General features: G+C 26.9%; 1 protein-coding gene across 1 annotated transcript; it reads left to right on the top strand.

Moving 5' to 3' along the window:
* The first annotated feature begins 2,205 nt into the window (after positions 1 to 2,205).
* LOC129957225 (short transient receptor potential channel 2-like) lies at positions 2,206 to 19,404 on the top strand. Its single transcript, XM_056069457.1, has 9 exons — positions 2,206 to 2,342; positions 7,136 to 7,277; positions 9,599 to 9,754; positions 10,725 to 10,899; positions 12,223 to 12,337; positions 12,822 to 12,891; positions 12,982 to 13,324; positions 14,854 to 14,936; positions 18,834 to 19,404. Exons 1-9 carry the CDS (start codon positions 2,298 to 2,300, stop codon positions 19,031 to 19,033), a joined length of 1,329 nt encoding a protein of 442 aa, XP_055925432.1. The 5' UTR covers positions 2,206 to 2,297; the 3' UTR covers positions 19,034 to 19,404.
* Positions 19,405 to 19,865: the final 461 nt, after the last annotated feature.

The raw sequence follows: 19,865 nt of genomic DNA, 5'->3' as shown, positions 1-19,865 counted from the left end.
ACGTTAAAGTTTCATAAAAATGAAATGTTTGCTACTTTTAACCTCTTTAGTCCTGAATTTTTTAATATTGGTTTCAAAATTTGATTTCTAGATCTTTCACCTTCGTTACATCTCAGTAGTTTGTGGGGGAAAAAAATATTTGCTGATCAAACAATTTTAAGTCTCATAATTTTAAGGTACATGTATGTGTACCTCGGGTCTTAAGCAAGTAAAAGCATCCTCGAGAAAAAAAAATATACATATATATATTTCCTGGTTATTTAAAATCTTTACTTTTCCTATTCTAAGGCCTTATAAATGAAAAAATGCAAAATAAATACAAATGCCTTATAAATGAAAGAACCTGGGACCTTGTGGTTCGCAGCCCAGTAACAATACCACAATATAACAACAATTGCCCGTGTATCGTAGCTGTTATCTGGCTAATAAGCTTTCACCACAGTCCCATACCGAATTCGATATATTTAAGTCTTTGCATTTTTGAGTTATCGCATTTACATGCTTCTGAAAGTACAGAGTGACAGACGGTCAACCTTTGTTGAATTTGGCTCCAAAATTGGGAGGTATCTACATATCTATGTTAAATTTCTGTAGCGTATTCAATCCACCGAATTCTCTTCGTTTTATAGTTACCGTATTATTCAAACAGTCGGACAGACAGGCTTCCTCTGTATAGATTTTACTCAAAATTTGATAGAGTATCCACAAATTTGATGTAAATGCTTATAGCAAATTTCATCTGTTTCGCTGCAAATATTTTTAAGTAATTTTGGTCATAAACAGACAGACAGGGATATTTCAAAAATGTAATTTTTTGAACTCAGAGGGATTTAAAATGTGGAAATTAGTTAAAGTTTCTTCAACAATATTTCAAAATGTTTATTAAAAATATGCCTTTTATTGAAACCTACTCCAGCATGGGAAAATAAGCCAAATCTGCATATTTTGATCAGAGCAATGGAAAAGTTGTAGAATGAAATTCTAACAGCAACAATGCGGACGGTTTTATTGGCATTTCAATAATAAAATATATTGTTATAAAATGCATCTAAAATATATTTTAAAAGATTAATTAAAAATAAAAACAAGAATATTTCAAAAAAAATTTAATATCATTGAAAATGTAATTCTTTAAATTTTAAAATGCTATAAAAATCATTTTTCTATTTCAATATTATCAAAATTTATAGTGGAGAAGAATAAAAAATGAGCTTAATTTTAATGAATTAAAATTCTAAATAAAAATTTTAAAACATCGTCTATCATTTAAAATAGAGTCTAACGTGCCGGTGTCCTGGCATAGGGGTAGCGCATCTTCCCTGTGATCTGGCGTCCCGGGTTCGAGTCCCGGCTTGGGTATGGTTGTTCTTACCCAATAAATGTTCTATCTGTGAGATGAGTGAAGGTTCCCTCCGGTAAAAAGGGGTTGTGCAAGTGAATGAGTGAGTCAAGTCGTACTCTTACGATAAAACTCTGGCTGACGCGCTTTAAATCTGTCGTGGTCACAAAGTCCTCCATGTCGAGAGTAATACCAGTGGGAATCAGGGGTGATCGTTCTCTGATTCAGGTCTAAATGACGATCTGTGGTTGAGTGAATGAAGTCCGCCCCGTAAAAAGGGTTGTGACGTATGTATAGCTAAGTCCTTCTCTTGGCCCTAGATGGTGCTACTATAGAAACAAGAGACGCTCCCCCTCAGGCTTAAATCCGCTGTCTCCGAACAGCGGGTTTGTCCATGGCAAGTGCCATAAGAAACAACAACGAAGATAAAAACAAGAGGCGCTCATTCTTAGGCTTAAATCGGCTGTCTTTGAACAGCGGGCTTGTCCGTGGCAAGTACAATAAGAAACAACAACGTGCACATTCCCACGTGTGTGTCGCAGTAAAATCCATAGATTTACGTTTTTATATTATTTTGAAAGAAAATATCGAAAAGATGCTAAATGCTAACAACTGTTTTCAACATCCTAAAAATTTGAAGATTTATTTAAACAAACTGACAAAACAGTTTATCGGAATTTGTAACTAAACCATGCGAAAACATAAAATTTATACATTGCATTTACCATTGGTGTGATTAACTAGAAGGTGCATTAACGTTAGCCGTAGCTAAGGTTTTTTTTGTCTTTCAATCATATTTCCTATGACGTTATAATTTCAACCAATCAGAATTGAAATCACTGGCGAGTCTGCCTTTTCTTTCATAACCTTGAGAATATGTTTTCCCGCTCTTTAAAATCCGGCGTGTTTGAAAGCAGAAAGTTGTCTGTTATTTTGAGAAGTAAAATTACACAAGAAAATGGGTGTCATTTCTCTGGATTATGTTATTTCATACAGTTCTCAAGTAAGTATTCTCTACTTTATAGTCTTTTTCTTTCATTTATTTTTTAAATATCTTGTAAACCTTAAAAATATATAATTTATTTGGAAGCTGTTCGGCACTTAGTCTTAAGTGCATGTGTTTCCATTAATGGTCAGGATTAGCTCAAATTTAATTTCCAGATGTATCATTTCTGCTCATAAAACTATTGATGTATGTATTAGTTTCATTAATAATTCATTTTTACGAGGACTTATCGTAACAGAATATTACAAATTTTTTATACTGTTTTCAAGAAGTCAATGTTGGTACATTGTGTATTTAAAAGAGAAGAACTGAGCTTGTTAATTAAAAGTTTGAAACAAATTATTTCCTTTTTTTCCTTTACATTAAGTATTTTTTTTAATTTAAATATTTGTTAAATAATATGGCGTTGTCTTCTATGTAGTATTTTTTAGGTTATGGATTTTTAGAATTTTTTATTCATTGAAAATGTAGATTTGAATTCTTTGAAAATAGTTCGATTTAGATGCTTCGAAAAATTGATTTCTGTGTTTCTGATATAGTATTCCTCCATGCAAATAAACATACAGCTTTAATTTCAATCCACCTTATGGCTTTCTATTTAAAATGCTAAATTTTGATGTCCCCATTTTCCTCTATAGGTGCAATTAAATGATTGAATTTATTCGTTTTAAAAATTAATAATTTTGAATTTTATTTATTCTCAAGCATAATGAACTTGAACTAATTTGGCCATTTAAAGATAAATTCTTTGTGTGGTTGTTGTTTGTTTTGATAGAAAGAAGGTTTTTAAAGAAATTTATTTGACAAAAATAACATTATGATAAAATACATGTATAAAATGAAGAGGACTCTTTTCTGTATCTGACTTTCTTTTTTACTTGGTCATCTTTCTTATTTTTCATGAAAATAAAATTATGTTCAGTCATTGTTTGCAAAATGGGCCTGAAGAGAATTTTAATGCTGGATAACTTGGTTAATTTGAATTCATCATAATTCAAATTTTATTACTTGTGTATATCAAGTTATTCCAAGTAGAATTTTATCCATATGGCAGAAATTAAACACCTAAAATGTCATGTTTCTTGCTACCAAATCTATTAATAGTCAAAGATGCCGTATCAGGTGTAGCTAAAATGTGATTATATTCACCAATAACATGCCAAAGCTCAACTACTTGCTTGAATTTAGTTCAACTGACTTCTTAATTCCTGAGTGGCCTCTTACCTGTGCTCTCTGCCTTTTATAATTCCTGTGAAAGTGTATCAGTTGTTTGTAGAAAGGGATTTTATCTTGCTCCCAATAGATTTGTCTTGAAATTCTGGCAGTTTCAAGAACTTTCATGTATATTGCTAAAGTTGGAGGGGGTAGGTCATTAAAACTGTTGATAAGTACATGACTGTTATGCTTTCATTTAATAAGATTGATACATAATGGGTGGTATTTTGGAGACAAAATTGCTAAACATGATTGCGATTTCTAATCCATTTAATATGTAATGTTTTGAGTTTTTCCATGCTCTGAAAGTGAACTAGTTTGAATTAAAATTGCCATTGCTTTTTATCAGTTGTAAATAATGACTAAATAAATTTCTATTTGTCATTGTAAGTAAATATTCACAAGCCATTCAACCTCCGACACGCTTGTATCATTGTGGATAGTGAAGACTAAAGCAATAATTAAAAAAGAAGCAATGTTTGAACAACTACTTTCATTTATAAAAAAGGACCCAAAGGTCAAGAATGGTGCAAGGTAACAAAGACATGCTTGCTAATATTTGATATGCAATCAACACAAATGTGGATGTTATTACTGGGAAAAATGCTAACGAATGCCTATGATTTTGAAAAATCTGTGCACACACACACACACACACACAAAAACCCTGAACTGAATATTAAAAGTAGGGAAGAGCTGGCAATATGCTTTATATCTACTGTATTTATATCTAAATAAAAGATTATGCTTATTTCTGATTTCTCAGTTAGAAGAGCAACTATAATCTCTTGCTTGTTCCTAATTATTACAACAGCTATAATATTATTTGTGTTTAAAACTGAAAATATGATTTTCATGCCTTGGAAGTAAATACAAATTCTTATTTTTTTTAATGATTTTTCAATCTTATTATTTGTAAAATAAAAATATTTTAAATGTATAATAAATACAAAGATACAATGTATATAAACTAACAGTCAAATTAAATTTAATATAACATGCCTTATGTGATATTCATATTAAAAGAAAATTCTATAGTGTAAGGAGGAATGGGACATGCTCAATTACGTTTCAGTACATTTTCTAAATACGTAAATGTGCTAATGATTGTAGTTCTTAATGTTGTTTAATAAATTAGTTGTTTGTGTGCTACAGTTCAATAGCAAGTGGATGATTTTAAATGTATTAAAATATATAAATTAGTATGCATTATTATGTTATATAATACACACACATATATATGGATATATATTTTAAATAATATAAAGCAATAATGTACAACAATAAAAAAAAGCTGAGTTTCCATTTAACAAAACAAAAAGCATTAAATGAAATTCCACTCTCAAAAATTTATTTAAGAGCACCAATTTTTCTAATTGTCTTTTGTTATTCTTTGTTTTTTCATTGTATCATATAAAGTATGAATTCATGCTTGTGGATCGTTTGTATCATTTTGCATAAAAAAAATTTCTGCCTAAAATCATGCTTACAATTTAATTTCAGTGAAGTAAAATTCTGTTGAAAATATAATAAAGTAATATTATAAATATTATTTAATGAAAAAAAAAAGCTAAGTTATGAAAGCTATCTATTAAAACTTTTGTAATTCTAAATTTAAAACAATTAGTGTTTGTATCCGTTTTATGTAAAAATGCCATGAATATAGAACAAAAACCATCTAGAAAGAGAAAAATATACTAAATAATATATTGCAATCAGTGGAAATAGTTGTAAAAGAAAATGAAAGTTTTTAAGATGTGGCAACACCAATGAAGATTTCAAAATCAGCTCCTGTTTGGCATGACCAAAACATCATTGAATGTAAAGGATATTGAAATGCATTATTTATTAATTTTTAATTTTCTCAATCTTTGGCCCGTTCCTCCATCATATGTCTCCCATACCTCCTTCATGTAAGGGAGGTGTGGGGCACAAATGCTATAATTTTTAACTATGCAGATAGAAGCTAATTGTTTGTATTTTGTTGTATTTTTTAAAAATAAAAAGCATACCATTAGATTTTTATTAACTACCCTGTTAGTAAATATAATCTAATAAAGTAAAAAAATAAAATGAAATCTGTTTCATTTTTTCCCAATTCTCCCTTACTAGTGAAAACAGAAAGGAAAAGAATTTTACTAAAGTAAATGCATTAAAAAATAAAAGTGATGGTGATAGAAACATGATAATGTGTATAAAAATACCCATAGTTTTCCTTTATTCTCTGGCATTACTAAAGTGACAGAAGCTGTTAGGTCAGCTTATAAAATCAAAAAAATGGTAGTGAAGGAATTGAGATTGGAGGTTTTATATTTGCTATATTTAATGAAAATCATGATCATTAAGAATTCCAGGCTTTATTATAGATAATGATATTGTTACAAAAAAATGTGAAATAGACAGAGACAAAAAAAAAAAAAAATGTGAAGATTATATCTGATTCTCTAGAAATAAAATATTATGACAAGAAGAAATTAAGGATGCTTTTAATATTGATAAAATATTCCTGCACCACAACCAGAAAAAAGTATGTTCAGGAAGAATTGAAAAAGAAAAAAAAAGATTAACTGAGAAGATGAAAAGAATTTTGTATCAAATTTGATTTGATGGTACCAAATAAATAGACAGGGGATAATAAGATTTTTGTCACCATGAAGTGGTTTGAAGCCTTCCTGACAATTGTAAAAGCATTGCTATAAAAGTTTGTACCAAGATTTGGAATACCACAAATTTCATTCCAATCAAGGGTGAAATTTCACTTTTGCTGTCTATAAAGAAATTGAGAAACAAAAATAATCCCTATTTGCCCACTATCAAGCAGTATGGTAGCAAGATTCGATTAGATGTCTTTCTCTTTTTGTTTCAAAGAATTTGCAAGATTGTGGTTATATATCTTTCTTCCGGATTGGTTGTTGAAGAACTGTATGTCATGAAACAAGTGATTACAATGTATTTGCCTGCTCTTTAATTGTGAATTCCATGTGCCCTTTGATTTCTTATTCTCAAGTTGTCTCCTTTTGGAAATAATGTACGGTATGTCGATTTATTTAAAATGTAAGTTTTTCCTTATTTTTATTTGAAGTGTAAATTTTTATTATCTTAATGATAATGTTCTTTTGTAATATTTGCTTTACTATGCAGTTGTAATATTGTTGCTGATTATAAATTGCTTCTTGCTCTGGGGATATACTGTAGTTTTGAAATAGAGAGCAATATTTATGATTTCTGTAAATTGTATAGTTTTAAAAGGCTTAATATCGTAGAATTTTTACTCTTTTCTTGAAAATTTGAATCTCCTGAAGGTATATAAAAGCTTTGCTGATAAGCCAATACCTATTGTTCTTTCACTGAATACGAGAATAATATATGATCATCAAAATTTTGATTGAAACGAAAATAATGAGCTTGATAAGAGTTTGAGTGGGTTTGATTTGTAACATTTAAAATCAATCCACAAATTCATTTAAACCATAAATATATAAGCCATACAAAATAAATTTATTCTTCTCTAAAATAACATATATAAGTATGTATTAATTTCTAAATAAGCTATACTTTATTTCTCTATCTTCTAGGACGAAACTTATAAGGCAACAAACTTGTTACAAAACCCTGGTTCTGGAAAACCATGGCTTTGTGCTCCAGATGATAAATCATGTTGCCTTGTAGCTGAGTTTCAGTTATGCAAATCAAGCAGAATAGATTTTATTGACATTGGTAAGTTTAATTTTTATTGAAATAAAATCTTTTATGATTTAAAAAATATTTTGGTCTAAAGTTAATATATTTTAATTAAATTTATGCTTAACTTTAATTCCATGATAAATAATGGCTTTCAATCTTGAGAAATAATTATATATGCATATATAATATTTTATTCTGTCTTTTTAGTTTAGAGTTTTCTGTCTTTTTAACATATACTTATTAATTTAAAATATTAAAGGGTTTTAAATTGTAATTTTTTTTTCAAAAGTAAATAATATTATCTTTAGGAATTAATTCAAAGGTTACAAGACATGTTTCTACACTAAATATCTATTTTTAAATTGTGGTTAGTGAAAAATTAAGTATTAGATATTTTTTTCTTTCTTGAATATTTGGCTTTTTTAATAATTTGATAAGTTATATTCATAAATTAACATTCAAATTTTGTAAAAGAAATTCTTAAATTGATTGTAAATTAAAAGTATTTTTAGATTATATGCTTTGCATTGTGTGTGTAATTTAAAGGTTTTTTTGTTTGGATTGAACGAAATATTTTTAAAAATAATACAATTACTTGCTTCATTTTAAATAATTTCTTAATGTTTTAATTTGAATGTTTTAATTAAACTAACAAATTTGTTTTAAAAATTTTTAAAAAAGTACATAGAGTGTGTAAATAATTGAGAGTAATTTGCATAATGAAGATCTTATGCTTGTCGATTCTAAATAAAGTGGGAAAATTATTATAGTACAATATTAATTACAAATATTGCCTGTGATTCTACTCAAAAATAGTTTTTGACATATTTTTGCTGCTCTCATGGTGATTAATTTTAAATATATTTATTGCCTGTAATGTAAATGTTGCAATAGAATGTAAATTCCTGAGGGGAGGAGGAGTTATATTAAGTCTCTTGATTTAATTGCCTAAAACTTCACCATGCCAGATAATAGAACCTGATAAAATAATTCTGTAGTATGTAATGTCATAGCTAACTTTAAAAACTAATATTTTGGTCCAAAAGTCAACTAGCTGAGTATTGTGCTGAAAATTTTGAGCTTGTCAGTTAATAACTTTTTTCTTTCTGTTGTTTAAAGAATAAAAAATGTCTTTAGTTAAAAAATCTTGGAAAAATAAGGAAAATCAACTAAAACCAACAGGGCTTTTCTTCTTTTGGATTTTTCTCTAAGTTTACACAATGTAATATTTTATTTTCATTGTTTAGTGAAGAGAAGTGAATTTGCACATTGAACCTTTTATTTATTGCTTGGGTTAAAAATTTAATACAGATCTAACCTTTTAACTAGACCTCATACCAAATTTCATTTATTGTAATAGATGCAAGTTTGAATTATTGTATTTACATATAAATCAATTCGTAACCTGGCAGTTGGTCTACTTGTTACTGGATTTAATCCAAAATTTGATCAAGACTTCAGATTTGATAATAAAACCAAGTGCCAGATTCCAACCATTTAGCTTGTGGTAATTTTTGAATTACTGTATTCACATGCTCACAGATTGATGGATTTTATTCAGAAATTCATTTAATGAAAGTGATAAAAATGTTAAGACTTCAAATAAAATTTCACCCTTCTAATTCATTAACTTATTTTAGATGCTGTTTTTAATGTATCATTTAAAAAATTTTATTTTGGACATCTGAAATATTGAAAGTTCATCAAAATTTAATTCTGAGTTTTTTAATGATTTAAACACTTTCTCAGTATATTTCATTAACTCAAAATTTAAAAGAATAAATTGAAATATGTACTTGAGCTTTTTTTGGGGAGGTGGATAAATGATATGCATATTTTTGGATTACTGGTTTATTAATAGCAAACATTTCCTTGAAAAAGGAATCAGATTGATGACCCATATTTTAAGGTGATTATATTAATATTATAATTAATGATTTTTAAAAAAATTGGTTTGAAATATTAGAATGTTATATTTTGGAGAAAATGCAGTGGTTGATACATTGGTGTTATGTGTCCAAAAGCCATACTATATTTGTGTTCTGGGTGCTTTAATGATTTACATAAAAGAAACAGAAGTATTCTTTTCTATTTTAAATTGCATGCAGTCAACTAATGATTTGTTGTACCTGAATAAAAAGTGCTTTTCTAATCACGAGAGAAAACAAAATTCACTATCTGTTTCCAGGAATTAACCTTATGCATATGAAGAGCTTTGAAATTTCATTTAGTGTTTCGTAAATTGTTTAGTTAATTCAATAAAGTAAAAAAACAAATTTGTTTGGCGTTATTTGATTTGGTATCTGCTTTTTTTCCTGTGTTTGTGCTATTGTTTGCATTTTTTTTAATTTTAGGCAATTACGGCTGTAGCACTGTCGAAATACAAGTTGGAAGATCTTCTTACCACTCCAAAACACAATATGTTTCTTTCTTGCCAGCTGTAACATTACTTTCATTGGCTGATCTCAAAGAAGGTGTAGATCGTAATGCAGTCTACATGTTTAATAAAAGTAAGAAATCGCATATTCTTTTTATAAATTCCTATGGCAATACTTGCAAATAAATTTATAAATATAATGTATATTCTTTATGGATTAATTGTAATAATGCATTTTGATTTTTCTTTTTTCATTGGGAGAAGTTTCAATTAAATATCTTAATATTCCTTTACAATTTAAAGAATTCTAATATTTATTATAACCTGAAAATTAGAAATCAAAAATTTGATAAGCAAGCAAACAATTCTACACATTTATACAATCAGGAATTAAATATGATTTAATGGATTTAAGATTGCATTTCAAAAAGAGCTCCCAACATTATAAAGTTCTCTGTGCAAAGTTGAAGCAATTCGTGTTCACATGTAATAGCACTGTGAATATAGTGATTAATTTGGGTAAACTGTAACAATTAAATTTTAAATTTAATTATTTTCTTAATTATTACTGAAGATCAGGAAGGAACTGAATATATCTGTGCAGTGGTTTATTCACTTGGGAATTAAATGTTAAAACTGTTGATAAATTTTTTTGTATTAAATACATTTTAAGCATATATGTATCATTGTAGGAGGGAAAAACAATTGATAGTAAAATTAATGAATACAATTGATAGTATATGATTGATAAAAATATTTCCTAAATATGTTCTAAAAATTGGATTATATCCATAATTTCAGTAATTCTGTCCTCTCTCCAGCTGAAATAAGGTCTATGGATGATGATTATTATCATTTGATTAGAATCATTAATATAATGACCCTGAAAATTCATTCAAAGAATAAACAGTTCATTTCAATAGAAATAAAGTTGATATTTTGTGCTTGTTGGAAAGACAGCTTGTTAGATATCTTCTTCCAATCTTATCCCACCGAGTAGTATTGAATTTGAAAATATTGGTTTATATAATGCATTTTCATAAATAAAGAATTACATATCATTATTGTTTTAATAATAGTATTAATTTATATATTTATTGTAGGCAACTTGAATGAAGCTGTTGCCAGTGACAAATGGGATCGTATAAAAGTGATTTGTTGCCAGCCTTACAGGAGGAATACTCAATTCGGTTTATCATTCCTTTCTCTACGCACCAATGAGCTTGCAACAGAGCTTAGTATCAATGGCCAATCAATGTTAAATGATAAAAATGACAGGTAATTATTCTGATTTGTTTTCTTGCTTAGAAAGACATGTTTTTACTTTAAAATGTAATGTTAAATGCTTGTTTGTTTAAATGTAATGAAATATATTGTATAAAAACTTCAATTTGAGGTTATTAATTAACAGTAGCTATATTCAAAACTTTGATAAAGAAATTTAACTTGAGTGTAAAATGTGGAGGAATAATTAAGAAATAGAAGGGAAAGAAGAAACGAATTCTTTTAAATGACAAGCACAAACAAAAAATATCTTCCTAACATTAATAACTAAATTCAGTTGTAAGCATTGCTGAGATTGAAAAAAGTTTTATAGAAATTTAATATTGATTAAATGAATTATTTGTGTTAAATTATTGGAACATTATTCCCTTATGTCCTCACATTTAAAATAATGTACAGTAATTTTTTATGTTTTATAGCCCTAAGTCTTCCTTTTGTCTCATGCTTTCTGATATTTGTAAAATCATGCAGTTGATATTGTATAATTATCATAATTATGTTGGTGTAAGTTAGTCCTTTTAAGAATAAGTTAGAGAGTTAAGAGTTATAAGTTAGAGAGAATAAGTTTTAAGAGTAAGTTAATCATTTTCCATGCATGAAATTCATATAGAGATGTTTTTTGTTATTAATGAGAATAACAGTTTATATTCAGCATTGCTAAAATTTGCTGTAAAAATGATATTGGTTGATTTTATATCTCGGTAACTAAAAGAAAAAAAAAAAATTTCCTTCATTTAAAATCTTTGTCCTAGATGTTAGATTACTGACAATTTTTTTTTAAAATTCTGTTTTATAAAATATTTGGTAATTGTACAATTTTTCATATTTTGTAATGTATTTCTTAAAATAATGCAATTCTTTTCTCATATTTGATGTTTCAAAGATTAATGATTTCTTTATCCACTACTCTCTTGAGAACCATGATCACCTCAATGATATGGTATCACCTTTTACAGTAACAATAAGAATTTGGTGCTTGTTACTTATGCCTGGCACTAAATCAGAATTGAGTGTATTTATTATAATTAAAATCCAGCTTTGTTAATTTATTGATATAGCTGGTTCAATAGAATATTTATCATATTTCAAAATAAAATTAGTTGTGAAGTTCAGTTTTTAACTTTAACTTCACTCCATCTTTGAAATAAGGTATAAAAGCAATTTTCAACTTATATGTACTAAGCAATTTTAATGTAGAAAATTTATTTCTATATTTGCATTTTTACTGTTGTGTTTGTAAACTTTTATTATGTAGAACATTTTCCAAAGAGTTTAAATTATCTTCACATAATTAATGTGCATATTTATCATTTGTAGATCTCCCTTTAAACGTTCCAAAGAATATGGATCAAATATCACTTTTACTAGGGGACAGCAGCTTCTGAATGCTTCCAGATCTAAACAAAATGATGAGAAGCCACGCTCTCATTCTGTAAGTACTGATTTCAAACTAAATTGTTTTATTAAATATTTTAAATCTTTGATATTCTATACTTTTTCATTGAACAAACAGATTTTTATTTTAAGGTTTTACCATTTTGCTTTTTAAATAAATGCTTTAAAAAATGTAGGGGGGTGGGAACTTATTGAAGTTTTTATAAAAATCCAAATCCATTAATATGTATTTGTTGCTTTGTTATTAAAACCTTTCTCGTGGACATTTTAGTAGCCATTACATAAATGATATGGTTTTTTTTTTTTTTTTTTTAAATCTCCAAAAGATTTTTAATACAATTTTAATCAGCTGTAGTGTAAAAATGCATATTTATAACTTGATCAAATGCATACTTATAACTAGAGATATTTTCAAAATTTTTTACACTGTTATAAAATTGTTATATCTATGAATTTTATCTGTAATTGTGCATCTTTTATCTTGACATTAAAGTATTTTAATTTTGTTTATTACTTTTCAGTTTGAGGAGGACATAAGTGTTTTTCTTATTGCTTGTCTGGGAGAAGAAAATGAAAATAAAACACTGGAAGGTAAAGTTTGTTAAATATTGTTGGTACAGAATAATTTTTTAAAAAAAAAAAAATCTGTTATGTATAGAATTATTTGTGATTTATCTTTAGATTACATGAAGGAATTTGAAGAACAGTCCCAACAAAACCTGAATACTGCTGAAAAAGTAATTTTTAGAATGAACTACATGAAAATCCGTGGCAATGCATTTATTTCTGATTATAAACCATCCGATTCTTTCTCAAGGAATCAAGATTCAAGGGTAGAATCATCCCCTTCTAATCCTAAAAGTGACTGTAACAAGTCAGAAATTCCATCATTTGATTTACAGTTATCCACTCCTGCGAGAAGAAAATTGTCTGACTCGGACGAAGCTGACAAAATGAAAAGGGCGCTGAAACGTTTGAAAACACCTGCAAAACCTTCAAAAATTGCTGAAATTCTCAATATTAGGTATTTATTAAATTTTAATATTCTTTCATAATTTAATTCCAGATACAAATTTGTTGCACAAAACTGATGTAAAATAGGATACATATGTTTAATGCTTAAATATTTCTTAGTTTCTGCTTCTTCTAAACAGCTATTGGTTTAGTATTAGTGCTGGCTTACAGATCAATTACATTAAATGGGTTAAAAGGGATGCTTGTAGACTAAAGACTTATTTTATATTGAATAATAATTAGGAGTTATATAATAATTATTATTAAATAATATTTGTTATATAATATTTAATAATTAAGAATTTAGATTTTTCTTTTCTCTATTTTGTAGTGACTATATTTTGATTCGAGTTATTTCTTTGTAATACATACAATATGCACAAAGTAATTCGTTTGATGAAGAATTTACAAGCATGCTATATATGAAGTTTTATGTTTTCTGATTGGTAATTTAATTTGATCAGGATATCTTTAAAATTATGTAAGAAAAGAGATGCGAGACTCATTACATCTTACTAAATAATGAGTCATAAAATATTCTTTAAAAAAAACGAATGAATGCTGACTCAACATTTTTATTTATTTTTGAAGAAACAAAAAATGAAAATTATTTTAGAAGTACAAAAAGGCATTTGTTAGATAGAATCTACTTTATATATTGCTAATCAGTAAATGATGTAAAAGTTTTTGTCATTTATAATTTATAGTAAAAAATATTTTGATTATGTTTTATGCAATCTAATATCTTGCTTGGCAACTACAAAGATCCTCTGAAAGTATCAAAAATTATTTCAATCAATAATAAAAATATAAAAGTAATGTGCCGCTTTTTATCATTGTTTTTATTGTCAAATATTCTGACTATTGCTTCAAAAATTAATGTGAGAAGGAAAGAGATTTTTGCACTACTGTCAAATTTAAGTAAAATTTTGGTGATAAAGTTGCAAATCCATGATATCTTCCATTTTGTTAAATGTATTATTATGTTTTTATTTTTAGCTGTGATGATTTGCATATAAACAGGCATGCTTAATATTTTCACTTAGCAGAATGGGAATACTCGGAAACATAAATGCAATAATTAAATATGCATATAATATTTTTATTCGGTATAAATATCAACTTTGTACTTCAAAATAGTTGTGTAGTTTCAGAATGCTAAAGAAATTCATGTTTAAAATAAATAATTTTTCTTGTTAAAAGGGTTAGTCCAAAATTTGATTGCTCAGTATCTAAATTGTACATCTCAAGCATCAATTTTATTTATCTAGCTTATTGTGTATCTTTTTTTATTTATCATATTTATATATTCATAAATTTATAGATGCTTAAACATAATTACAAAAAATAAGGTGGGGAAAGTGATTCAAGGAGGTCCGTGACATTTAAATCCTAGTGGGGAAAACTGTGTATTTTATGATGAAATTTCAATGTATGCATCAGAAAATAGATATATTTTAACAGCTTTATCTGAAGTATGTCACATGAAAAATCCATTATAAGACAAATTTATTAAATCTTTTATATTTTACTTTACAGTCCTGAGGATTTTATTCAATCGGATGGTGTGCAACCCTCGACATCCAGTGGAGTTACATATGTTGATTGTCCAATATGTAGAGGTAAATAGAAAAATTTTATATAATCTTTTTAAGTAGAGCATATTATTTGTCTTTTGTATCTTCTCTTTATGTATTCCTATTGTGCTTATGATTCTATTTCTGCAAATCCAAAATAAAAATAAGAAAACTTTGTATTTTTATCCTTTCAATTTTTATTCAAAAAAATTTTTTGTCAGAATTTATCACTTGTAGTTTCATACAAAATTTCATATGCTCAAATCCATTTATTACCCTTGTAATTATTGCTGAAATTTAATTCTTCATATTCTCCCTGTTAAATTTAAATGCTTGCCTTGTTTCATTAAAAGTCCTTAGTAGCTGCTTATTTTTAATGCTCTTAATATAAGAGCCTTGAAAACATTTGTTTTTACTTTCTCCAAGTGTTCCAAAGAAAAAGATTTAATTTCATCACATCACGATATTATGTTAGATCTGCCTGATTATATGACTGCATTTTCTTTGTTATGTTTGATCTTTCATCTCTGAAAGGGCCTCAGTGAATTCAGAAATCTATGTTTTATCTATTTTGAAAAATACCAATAACAGGGTAAATGTATTTCTTTCATTTACTTTATTCATCTTTTATCTCCTTTTGCTTATTAAGATAGGGAAAAGAATTGTTTCTTTCTACAAATAATTTTATGCATTCATGTAAATTACTTTTTAACACTGGTTTTAGTTCATCTTTGTGCACTTTCTTATGCTTTTTAAAAGAGCATCTGTTAGTACATAATTTAGTAAAAATCAAAAATAGTTATTTATTAAAATATTTTTACTGCAAGAAATGTTTGCATATAATAAGTAGTTTAATAACTTATAAAGTATATATATTGAAATTGTATATTTAATTAATTGGGGGCTTTCAAAAGCATGTATATATTGAATCATTCAAGGCTTTCAAAAAGTAAACCAAATTGTTCATGATGCTTCTAAGTTAATTGTAAGCTATTACTTATATGCTTTTGCCCAAAATCTTAAAAATACATTAATGGTAATACAATTCTTTTTACTTTCTCATCTACATAGTATTCAAAGAGAAAGATTTGTAGCCATCACAAAATTTGAACTCAAAATTTTATCTAATCTCTAGGTTTCAGACCTTCTTAAAACAAAAGTTTTGGAATCTGCAGGAATTCAAAAACGGTGTATTTGGTTTTCTTTACTATACTTCCAAACTATGAAATGCTCAGGTGTTGAACTCTAAAAATAAAAATTTCAGTGCTCATGGCCTTGTCAATTGTCTCAAATTTTTAGAAGGGAGAGAGTATTCCTTAGGGGAAATACGATCAAAAACATTACTTCCATTTCTGTCGCATGTTGTGGGGTTTATTGAGCCACTTCTTCAAATGTATTGAAGTGATGATCCACTTTTTTAAGTTTGGAAAGAAAATTTCTGGAGTGAAATTTCTTCACTAAATAACTAATGCCAGTTTTTTTAATTGTTCACCATTTTCTGCATCTGATAAAGTGGTTGCAAATATAATAGGGGTCAAATTATTTAATGCTTTACCCTTTACAACAGAAAAATCCAATACAGTAAATGCTTTTCAAATGTAATTGTTAGAAGTTTGTTTTCACCATGTATATAGCTTTATTTTGTGTAGTATATAGTTAATTTTAAATCATCTTCATTTGATTTCAAATTCATGTAATAAAAAATAAATAAGATGAGATGAATGTTTTTTAAATCTTCTGTTTGAAGAAAATTTCTAAAACTGAAGATTTTTGAAAACTTTCATTATCTCTCATGAATAAGTATCTTATAAAAGTGGATTTACTTTTGTTATAAATATGGAAGTGGGAAACTTATAAAATATGTTTCAATCATCTTAATCAGAAATGAAATTTCTTTTAGAAAAGAAATTTGCTGAAATGGAATGTAATGTTATTGCACTTATTCAACAAACTTGAGACTTTTCATTACTAATAAAATCTAATGAGTTGAGGAAAGCTATTAGTGAAGGAATTGAAAGTGTTATGAAAAAATTTCAAAAGAGAAACAATTTTATTTTCATATGTAAAAAAAAGCACGTTTTTTATATCTTAGCTTTTTTAACTTATGTTCATTGCCCTTTTCTTTTTTTTTTTTTTCAATCAATTTATTATATATGAAATCTTAATATGAAATAATTTCAGATATGCAATATAAGTGCTTTAATAAGATTTTTGAAACTAAACTTGCATAAAAGCATTTTAAATAATTTAGTTTCATTGTTGGTGGGAAAATATTCAGCAATAATTGATGTCTTTAAAGATAAAATATAACTACACACCCTCTGTAAAATATTATAGTTTGTGTGCAAAATCTTAAGTAGGCAAGAAAAAAATTTCAAAACTAATATTACAATAGCTGAATGTTAACTTATGAGAAGGAAGACAAAACACACTCTTGTTTTCTGAAGTTGATCTATGTACTATACTGTATAATATTAAAAATCAAATTGAGTAAAGGTTTAGATGTCTATCATTATTTGTAGCCTCTTTTAGAATAATGGGGGAAGTACGAGACATCTTGGCCAGTAACTTGAATTCAATGCTACATCATGGGTTTTTGTTAGTTAATGAAATAACTTACTTTAGGTATTTTTTGTTGCTATTTTGATTCAGTTGTCTAATAATTTTTGGAACACTTGAAATACCTATGGATTCCATATGTTTTGTATGGCTTTATAATATTTATGAATGATTAAATATTTGTTGAGTGTAGAAATGTGTCAATTCATTTCAAATATCATTCTTGACCAAATAGTTAGGTAGTAAAAATTCTTTTCTTAAATTAAAAGGTTTTTTTTTTTTTTTTTTTTTAGGGATAACTTAGATTTTGAAGAAACTCATACAATTTGTTATCAAGGTTAATATATCTTTTGATCTTTGATCTCTGTAGAGATCGATCAGTGAACAAATAAACCTTTTGTTACTAAGATACCCAGGAAGTAATTAAAATGATTTCTTTCAAAGTTTCTGCAATTTTATTTACTACTTAACATTTTCATTTCAAAATTTCCAACTTTAAGATCAAAATATTTTTTTGGATTGAAGACATTTTTGTTAAAACTTTGATGTGCTTTTTATCTAAAACTAATTTTTAGATTAAAAGATTTTATCTTCCTTTTTTAAACACAGTCTTTAAAGACTGTGCTTGCTATGCTGTGCTATTTATATTTTAAAATATAATTACCAAGAAAAAATGCAATTGGATCTAAAAGTAAACAAAGAATTCAATTTACACTGTTATAGCACATACAAAGAAAAATGAGGTGAAGCTTGTAATGAAATGCCAAACATTTTTCAAAATTTTGAAGCAAATTCATCACTTATATTCGAATTTTGAAATGGATTGTATAAAAGATATCACCATATAATAAAATTGGGAGAAGTGTTTCAATAACAGTGCTATATAGAAAAACAGGAGACACCTGTAGCCAGGAATGCAATTCTGAGAGCATTTCTTGTATCTGATAGGTTCTGCCAGACTGTTGGTAGCAGACATGGGCTTGGTAAATCTTTCACAATGCCAGCCCAAATATTGTAAATCAGCTTGCTTGTAAAGTTCCACATATGCATTTATTCACAAATTTGATGAAATCAAATTTGAAATTGCAATTTAATGAAACAAGTGAGAAACAATGTGGAAAATTATAATTGGCTTATCTTGCAGTATTTTGCTTCATTATCATAGAGATCTATTGTAATTATAAATTTATTACTGTTTAAAAATAAATATCCTGCATATATATATATATATATATATTTTTTTTTCTAAAAAATTTTTAAGACTTTACAATTGAAATTGACTTTTATAAATCTTAATCTGAATGTTTTCAGTTATCTTTGTATATGAAAGGTTTTATAAATTGTTTATAATTTGTCTAAAAGAACTGTATTTTTTCATTTCAGAATTTTTTCCTTCTGATGAAATTGAAAGACATGCATCAACATGTGGTGATTTGACAGCGGATGTAGAATATCTATATTCCAGCAAGCCCAATGCATTGCATTCAGAAGATAAAGAAGAAACTTTCATCACATGTTTGTTTTGCGATGAAATGCATCCTCAGAAAAACATGAGTTTGCACCTAGATCAACATGTGCTGTAATCAAATTAACATTCCTTAGATTTTTTTATATTTTGTACAAATAATGTGAAAAGTTTATTTTCATATGAAAATATGTGAATTTTATTAAAATATTTGCTTGTGTGCAATTATTGAATAGTATTATTATCTTGCTTATTATCAATTTGATACATCAGTGTTTAAGCCAGTCCTATTTTTACAATGACTTTTTAAAATAACAGTTGTGAGTCATTACAAAATGAACTTTAAAAAAAAGAAGAAGAAATTCCTTGTATGAAAGATATGGACTATAATTTTCATCGACTTGCATACAGGCATTTCCATTTGCTATAATGTTTGTTGACAGAAAGTATCTGCTAAAGCATGTAGCGAAAGTATTCAACATATACTTTATTCAATAAAAGTGTATTTTATAAAAATTGTTTTTAATGTGTTTTTGAAAGAAAAAAGTATTTATTTAGTTGATACAGTTGTTTGAACCATCTACATTATTTTTAAATTCAAAATTCTATATAATTATTTTGATTTTCAAAAAAGGGGGGGGGGTAATTTAAGTCAGGTTTATTATTTTTCTGCAATAAACCCCATTAAGTAATTATAAAAATTGTTTGCATACTATTTCAAAACTGAAAAACAATTGTCTTTTTGATTATACTAAATTTTATTTTCTGATTTTTAACTTTTTGACATTATTTTCCAGCTATATATTTCATTATTGCTGTATAATTCAAATATATATCCATTAGTTTATAAAATATTATTTAATTTTCTTTCATTGTTAGAAAGGAAGAAAGATTGTAGATTGTATCTAATGAAATTTAGAAAACGAAATTGCTGAAATGTAGGAGTAATA

The sequence above is a fragment of the Argiope bruennichi genome, chromosome 11, assembly GCF_947563725.1.
Source record: "Argiope bruennichi chromosome 11, qqArgBrue1.1, whole genome shotgun sequence".
Classification (NCBI taxonomy): Eukaryota; Metazoa; Arthropoda; class Arachnida; order Araneae; family Araneidae; genus Argiope; species Argiope bruennichi.
This window is presented reverse-complemented; position numbering and strand designations above follow the sequence as displayed.